We start from the raw sequence: 8,784 nt of genomic DNA, 5'->3' as shown, positions 1-8,784 counted from the left end.
TAGCTAAGGAAGTAAACCAGTGCAGATCTTGTTCCCAAGCAGCTGTGCGTGGAACAAAATACCCACCCCAAGTCAGAAAAGCAAGGTAAAGTCAAACTCAAAATGAGCTTAGATCAGAATAAGAAAGATAAACATTGGAGCAGGAGTGATGGCTCAGTGGTTGGAGCACTGGCTGCTCCTCCAAGCACCGGGTTTGATTCCCAGCCCGCGTGGTGGCTCATAACATCTCTAACTCCAGTCCCAGGGGTCCGATGCCCTCTATTCTCTATGGGTACTACATATACGTGAGCTGTAGATACACATGCAGGCAAAACAACCACACACTCATTTTTTAAACAAGATAATTTAGAGCATCAATGCAATGTGTTCTAATCATCCATATTCTCTACACCTGCTGTAAAAATCTTTCTCATTTCTTTTCTGTATGAAGTATATCTGAAAAGTCTCAAAATAAGCAAAATTTTTTTGACTTATTACTGGGGGGGGGCGCGGGGGTTGGCATGCACATGCCACGGTGTGTGGCGAGGTGTGCCAGAGGACAGAGTTGGAACAGATTCTTCTTTCATCTCTACATGGTATTGAACTCGGGTGGCCAGGTCTGTGCAGCAAATGCCTTTGCTCATTGAACCATCTTGCTGGCCCACGAAGTAAATGATGTTTAACATGGGAAAAGGAAACAGCCTGTGGGCTAAGCAGAAAAGACCAAAAATCGCAGAAGGAAATAAAAGAATACTCAAAAGCCATTTGTGCCCAGATGACTTGGGGATCCAGAGAATCTTCAATGTCTTCAATGACTCCCTGACATGAGCAGCCAATGACAAAAAACCAAGGCCTTCGGATGTTGCCAAACTGGAAATCATGAGGGTGGCAACGGAAAAAGCGAGACTTCATGAGATAATTTAACAGCAGAGCTTGCCATGGTGAAGCCACAAACATCCATAGCTTCATTTCATCCCAGTTAAAAACAGACTGGGGCCGATCTTCATTTGAATATTTAAAACAATCTTCATTAAAACCATAAGAGGGTCCTATGACTTATGCAACTTCACGAGGCTATTAGTGGACCACCCAACACTGGGAAAGAGGTGACCTTCCAGGGCTGAATGCAAAACAGGTGATGGTCCCAACCAGCTGCCAAGACAAACAAGACAACTGGCTTGAAAACTACAGTTTTGTTAATTTATTTCCTTAAAAATCGCTGCTGTGGGATGTCTTTCTGTGTGCTGTGAGTATGTGTTGCTCTGAGTGGTTGATAAATAAAGCTGCATTGGCCTATGGCAAGACAGCTTAGAGGCAGGTGGAAATCTAAGCAGGTATACAGAAAGAAGAAAGGAGAGAGAGAGACACCAGCCACTGCCTAAGGAACAGCAAGATGCCAGCAGACCAGTAATGCCATGGCCATGTGGCAACTTATAGATTAAGAGAGATAGGTTAAGTTACAACAAGCTAGCTGGCAAGAAGCCTTCCATAGGCCATACAATTGGTAATTAATATTAAGCCTCTGAATGATTATTTTATAAGCAGCCGAGGGACCGCGAGGGCCTGGTGGGAACCCAAGAAACCTTCCGGCTACAAATCACAGTTCACACAAGTAAGTTAACTTTTTAAGAGATGAAGTAGAGTGTAAAGTTAGGACAGAGTTTCTTCTAATCTCTCACTCAGCATGTAGGTGGAACAAGCATCAAGCCTGTGGGCAGCTTGGTCCTTCATAAACAAAGGTCCATCACAGGGATAATATGTGGCTCAGTGACAGGGCATCTGCCTAGCAGCCCAGAGTCCTGGGTTCCATTCTAGCATCACGCCCTCCGACGGAGGTCAAGTTCACAGCCAACATCCCCAGGATCTCAGCTGAGTACCTCCTTCCATGCAAACCTTCCAGAACACCCCAGGCAGGCCTCGCTTCTGAGGTTTTGAGAGGAGAGGAACAATGTTGGGTGCTTTAGGTTTTCTGTGTCAATTCTAGACACTCTGCAATCCAGATGCACAGAGAATACTTTGTATAAGAGAACAAAAGAGCTGAGGAAGGCCTGCTGGGAAGGCCAGCTTGGACGGACACAGGGAAGGCAGGCAGGAGGTGGGGACAGGGAAGGTGGGCGGCGGCGGCGGGGGCGGGCACTGTGGGTGACATCAAGTGTGCTAGGAGGTCCTAATGCAGCACCTTTGGTGGGATCAGAGAGCCCAGTGTCCCCTCACTTCCCCTGGTGACAATGGGCAGACGTGAGTGCATTGCCCGGGGCAGTGCTGGTCCCCGTTCGGATGGCTCTTCACCAGTGGCCCTCAGACTGCAAAGAGCCACAGTGGAGTTAGTGTCCTGTCTGGAGACCTCTCTTCCACGATGGTGCCTGGGTGGGCGGTGTCTTTTATCCCTGTAGCCACTTCTTCGGAGTGTTAGCCAATCAGTACTGGGTTTTTATTTAGGTTTTGTTTTATTTTGTTTTCCCAAATAGGGTCTCCCTACACAGTCCAGGCTAGCCCCGAGCTTACCATCTTTCCCCTTCAGCCTCCCTAGTGCTGGGATTTCAGGCATGTGCCATGATTGGTCTTTAGGTGCATTCAAAATAAGAAATTCTTTTGAGATTTTTGTCTTATAATAAAAAAAGGTACTTTTTTTTTTTTAAAGTGCCTTAAAGAATTCTAGTTCTGCCTAGCCCAAAGGGAGGGCAAAGGTAGGGCCAGCGAGTGAGTGGACACTCTACAGTCCCACCTCTCCTGGGGATACCACGGGTTTATAGGAGCATTTCACCTGGAGAGCTGAGTGGGAACAAGTGAAAGACACCTGCTCCCAGCCGCTGTATCGTAGGGCTCAAGTTCCCTCCTCGGACAGCAGCTGCAGTGAAGGACAGCAGACTGTGATCTCTCCTACACCGCCAGACCTCTGTAGCCAGGCTGAACAGGCAGAACATCCATGGAGGAGGCAGGAGACTCCTGCTGGCCTGGGTGCATTTCTTGCAGGGTTGGTTGTCCGAGGTGGTGGGAATCAGTAGTTTCTTCTTACACTTTTGCCACACAGAACCCCGAGGCACTGCCGGGTTTGGTGGTAATGGAGAGCTGGAGGCAAACACACCTTTATGCCAGAGACCTCACATAACTCTCTGAGTTCAGGGCTAGCCTGGTCCTCACTGTGAGACCTTGTCTCAAAAATGTACACACAGCGGGTGGTGGTGGCGCAAGCCTTTAATCCCAGCACTCAGGTGCATCTCTGTGAGTTGGAGGCCAGCCTTGTTTACAGAGCGAGTTCCAGAACAGCCAGGGCTACACAGTGAAACCCTGTCTGGAAAAAAGCAACAAAACAAAACAAAACCCAAAACAAAAATAATCTAAACACACAAACAAACAAGACCAGAACCCCAAAAAGGCATGTTTGAAGCCAAAGACAGCTGAGCTGCAGTGACCCAATGCTCCCCATTCCTGACCTGTGAGACAGCTGAGCACCTGACAGCACACAGTGGATGAGTTCATGATTGGCTTACTCCTTTACCAGGGGATAAAAACCCCTCCAGCCCTTCTTGAAAACAAAGGAGGTGCAGGAGAATCAGGGAAAACGATTCATGTCTAAGTGCCTGAGAGATGTCACCAGGAAGGAGCTCTTCAAAGTCAATGCCACTGGCAGCACTAAAGCACAAAGGGAATTAGTATTTTCCTTGATTTGGGGTAATCTTCAAACTTCTCATGGTACCACCTAAAATGAGAAAAAAAAAAAAAGGGGTTTAAAAACCAATCCATTTTGTCATTTAAGCATCTTCGAAGATGGTAACGAAATTGATTATGCAAGAAATACCTAGGTTTTTTTTTTTTTAAAAAAAACATTTAAAAATTTTGTGTACACACACACACACACACACACACACACTGTAATCAGAAGACAACTCTCTGGGGACTGGTTCTCTTTCTACCATGTAGGTACCAGGGACTGAACTCAGATCCTCAGGTTTGGTGGCAAATGCCTGAGCCTTGCCTTGTCAGCCCTAAAGTTTTTTGTTCTTTTTTTTTTAATTATTTTTTTTTTTTTTTAGCACTAAGGACTTTGTCATTTATGAATAATTTCACGTCTCAGAAGTGACCTGGGTAATTCATCTTTCCTTTTGGAAAGGGTGCCGACATGTCCTAAAAATACAATTGGTAACGTCCACAATTCAGCTCTTCACTGGAATTTCCAGTGCACCAACCCAGGCAGCCAGCTGGGGAGGCCAACGGCTGAACAGGCAGAGTGAGGACGGAAACGGAGGAGCCGATTGTGCCGCATGCCTCTGGCTGCAGCCACTTGAGAGGCTGGGTTGGCGGGTGGCCAGCTTGAGCGACTGTGCCTGAGACCTCATCTCCAAAAAATCTTTTTTTTTTTCCTTTATAGGATTTAGAAATAGTCAGAAAAAAAAAAAAAAGGTACAAAAAGCAGATTACTGATGACAAAGGAAAACAATTATTTGCTAGTGTAGCAGAAAGATAGGACAATGGGCAGAGAGGGAGGCGGCGATGTACTGCTGTCGTTGGGTGAGTCTCGCTGTCGTCTACTAGCGCAGAAATGATAACCCGTGGGGCCCTCTGCCACAGTCACGGTCACACGCCGTCTACGCAATGGGAGAGATGACGAGAAGCTTGCCAGGGCCTCTGCGTCCCCTGTCACCTCTCCGGCGCGAGACCCAGTGACGGGGGCCTTTCCCACAGGTTGTGAGCAGTCACCGGTGGGAAAAAGGAACCCACTTCACAATGTGACCGTGGACGCAAGCCTGCTGGGGGCTCTGACGCTCAGCACAGCTCCTCCCTGAGAGGCCCTTCCTGGGGGTACCGGTGCAGGGCGCCCCACACTGATGAAGAGAGTGATTCTTCTGCCTACTGAAGAGGACAGTGGTCTCAGGAGGGCAAGGCCCGAGCAACCAGGAAAGTGCCGGTCAGCAAAGGTGAGAGTGTGCACTGGTTGTGTGATCTGGCACACTGCCGGGCCGCGTGGTGTGGGGGGGGGGGGGGGGGGGGGAGACTGTACAACTCCGGCCACTAGGACGTCGAAGGCCTCTGACGTAAAGGTGATATTTGTTTAATAGTTTGAAAAACTGTTACACAGGCAGGACATATGCTGGTTAAATGATTCAAGAAGACTTTCTGATTACAATACCGAAACCACAAATCCACCTCGTCTGCATATATGTATAGATAGTTTTAAAAAGTCATTATTTTTTTCTTGTTTTCCATCCCTAGATCTGATGCTGTCACCTGAATGACCGAGATCAGGCCTGACTCCTACTTTCCAGTGGTCTTATCATTGCTGACTGAGTTCATGACCCAACACACTTCTGCAGGAAAGTTAATTGCCCACCCCCTCATGCACAGTTTATGCCAGTCAGTCTTCAATCTGCTTTCCAGCTATTGTTTGTATGACTTCCAAACACACCCAAGGCCTCAGCTTCTCTGCAGCGGGCCTTCATGTCCTGAAGGGCTGAGCAACTGGCCAAGACTCCACAGATCATGTTTTTGAGCCTTGGGGCTGGAGAGGCAGTGGCAATAGCCAGCATTCCACAAACACATTCTTTCTTGTCTTCCTTTTTCTAAATCACTACTGTGAAAATTCCATCACTATGTCCTGAGGACACACTGGGGTGGGACATAGAACTTAATAAATAGGTTAAACATTACAATATTTTAATCTCTCTCTCAAATTTCAGTAAGTTTCCTCTATGACTGATCTTCAGGCTCAAGTGTTTTGCATGAACAAGCACATGTCTGTATCTAGTCTGATGCTTCGTGGACAGTTGTGATCTTTCATGCGCTCAGTGCTTTGCTAAGTACATATGGCTGCTCAGGCTCCTGGAGAAGGCAATCTCTCCTTACATTTCTTTACGTTTTTACTCTCAAAAGGATACACTTATTAGCAAGCTGCAGCAGCTAATGGCCTGGGGCTTGCCCTTCCATACGAGCATTTAGAAACTGAAATTCCCATGCTGTTATTACAATTTCACTGACAGGCAATACTATTTTGATATTGTCTGCCATGAAGACAAAGCTGGGAACTGATCTTGGAAGTGCTTTCTTCTGAGTGATTTATCTGACAGTTTAGTTGTTGGGCTTACTGGGCTATTTAAAAAAATAAATAAGCTAGCCCTGTTAGTACGTGCTTGTACTCTTGGCTACTTGAGAGGCGGATGCAATGAGATGTTTAGTTCCTGACCAGCCAAGGTAACATAACAAGATCTCGCAAAGGGATAGCAGTCCTCAGCTTGTAAGGGCAGTGATTTCTGAAAACGCCTTCACAGAATGGAATTACTCTTTAGGATCTAGAATCACCCCCCACCAACATCCACTTAAACAACCAATGGCAAAAGTACTTTCAGCTCAGATGATGAAGGCCTGAGACAGGAACTGGTTAAGCAGAGCAACGTCTTCCGTTCTCAGGCCAGAAGGGGGCGCTCTGGTTTCTTCGCTCCTCTTAGAGGAGTGCCCTGCCTGGAACCAAATGAGTTGCATGGGACAGAAACTCCAGCTGGGATGCAGATTCTCTCCTGGTGGACATGCTTGTATGCACCCCTCAACTTTGGCCCATTTCCTAAGCGATTTTAAGCTCCTTTTTAAGGGGGAAAATGTCACGGTGGCTTTAGGTGCCCCTGAGGTCATCAGGGCTCTGTTGAGGCCCATTAAGAAAGGGATATGCTCCAGTCAAAGGAGTGGAATCTACCGCTGGCCTTGGGTGGAGCCTTACATTCTGATCCACTCCAATGAGTAGAACAGTTCATACTATTGACTCCTTCATTAAAAGTTCATCCAGCCGGGCCTGTTAGTCACTTGGCCAAGGGACCCTCAGGAAGTTAAAGAGACAGGAGGGATAATGAGCCCTTAATGGGACAATCTACTTTCCCCTCGGAGAAACCCCGTCCTTGGTGCGGCTGCTTACGCTACCATTGCGCAGCTCTAAGTGTGCCCACTCTTCAGAGTGCAAAAGTGTAACTTCCTTTTTCTTCTCCTTCTTCTTCTTTTCTTTCTTTTCGTTGCTGGCTGAAGCCTGAGCCTGTTGTCTTGGGCACCTTGCGCGTTCTTGCTCTTTCTCTGGCGCTGCCCTCCTTTCCCAGTGCAGCTGCCTGCTGCCCTGGAAGCTGCCCGCATGGCTGCTGACTCCCGGTGCTGGTCTCTCTTCCTCTCCTCCCACTCCTCCCCGCGCCCCAAGCAGCGCCAAGACGTCCAGCTTGTCTACCCTGTTGTTTTCTCTCAAGTCCTAATGAAGCTGTCTTCCAGCCTCTGCCCGATGCCACTTTTAAATGTCTTACTGATGAGACCGAGAACCCAAGGAAGGGACCCTGATTTCCCTGGCAACACAAAGAATGCCTTGGGATTTTCACTAGCAAGGCTTTCATTCGGAAAACAGAATTATTTATTTCCCATTTCTGTGTGCTTCGTATTCCAATGTTGAGAGGGACTTTCTTGGTCCCTGTTTGGTTAGAGAAAAATGCTCCACAATGGACTCGACCTCGTCTTGCTCAGTCCCCCCCCATCCAGTGTGTTCGGAAGTATGAATGCTCATGTGTCTCATTAGAGACAGGCCACCATTCAGCTTTCCTATCGGACATTGCAGATGTAAAGGATGGCAACATGCCTGGATGACATGACAGCCATAATAGGCCACGGTCCCTCTGCACAGGGAGCCTGGGGCTGAAAACGGAGGAGAGGCACCAGGAGCAACAGGACTCCGGGCGGCCAGGTCCAGAGCCTGCGCGGCAGTGCAGCCTGGCTCCCAGTGTGCTATAAAACCTGGTCACGCATACTTAGTGGATACCGTCCCCGTGCACTCTTATTCCAGGTCATCTATCAGAGAACTCTCAGGTCTCCAAAGGTCAAACTCAACTGCCTTTACTTCCTGAAGGCTCAGTCAACTTAAATGTGTCAGTCTGATGTGTCACGTAGGTGTTGACAAAGCAGCAGAACTCAGTAGCATGAGACCCTCCCTGGCAAGCCTGAACCATAGTTGTGACAGACACGCTCCCGCTGAGCCCTTCAGAGCCCAGGAGATTGTGAGGGAATCCCCGATATTGGGTAATGAGCTATTTATTTATACTGTTGGGCTTTTGTTTTGCTGTGATCTGGTTGTAACTGCGCCCTGGTTCTTCCCTCTTGGAGTTAGGATGACAAGAATTGTTTCAGAGTTGGTAGGTGGATGGGTCCCAAAATGAGGCAGCTAAATCTTGGTTCCCTAGCTCATCTGGTGGGTGAACGGGCTAATGAGTGGGCGTCTCTCTGCCTCCTCCTGAACCTGGCTCTGTCTGGCTTTGTGAACCTCGGCGAGGTGGAATGGGGCAGCTGCTGAACAGACGCAGCAAATGTGGCTGTTGGCTCAGCCCAAGAGCAGGCGCGGTTTACTAAAGGAGGAAACTGGGGGGGGGGGGATGACAGAGCACTGAGCCATGGGTGAGGTGTGGAAATCCTGTGGATGACTCCTCCTGGGGACAGACTAGACGGGACTAGCTGCTCCCTGCTCACAGACTGGAGGACATCACCGCCGTTCAGGTGGACAAGGGAACTCAAGCCGTGAAGAGGTGACTCTGACCCAAGATCTCTCCATCTCCTCGCCCCCAGCTCGCTTTAGGCAGGCAAACTGGTTCCAAGAGTTCCTTGCCAAGCTGCTGTGGTCACAGTGTTTTATCACAGCACTAGTCACCTACTAGAATGGCACGATATGCATGCAAAAGGTCAGAGTTCACCACACTGACGTCAAACCTCTGCTCAAATCAATGGAGTCCACACTTCATAACAATGACAAGGACCGGCTCAAGAAATCAAAATTTATTGAAGTGTTTGGTTTTATCTAAA

At 48.2% G+C, this 8,784-nt stretch overlaps 1 protein-coding gene across 2 annotated transcripts in view; it reads right to left on the bottom strand.

The window, feature by feature from the left end:
- Window positions 1–3,607: 3,607 nt before the first annotated feature.
- The window catches only part of Srd5a1 (steroid 5 alpha-reductase 1), a 46,649-nt gene continuing 41,472 nt past the window's right edge, over window positions 3,608–8,784 (bottom strand). For both annotated transcript variants that reach the window (XM_028873682.2, XM_028873681.2), the window contains exon 5: window positions 3,608–3,679. In XM_028873682.2, the coding sequence (XP_028729515.1) occupies window positions 3,613–3,679 (67 nt within the window). In that variant the 3' untranslated portion in view covers window positions 3,608–3,612. The remainder of the gene's footprint in view (window positions 3,680–8,784) is intronic.

This window comes from Peromyscus leucopus, chromosome 19 (genome assembly GCF_004664715.2).
Source record: "Peromyscus leucopus breed LL Stock chromosome 19, UCI_PerLeu_2.1, whole genome shotgun sequence".
Classification (NCBI taxonomy): domain Eukaryota; kingdom Metazoa; phylum Chordata; class Mammalia; order Rodentia; family Cricetidae; genus Peromyscus; species Peromyscus leucopus.
This window is presented reverse-complemented; position numbering and strand designations above follow the sequence as displayed.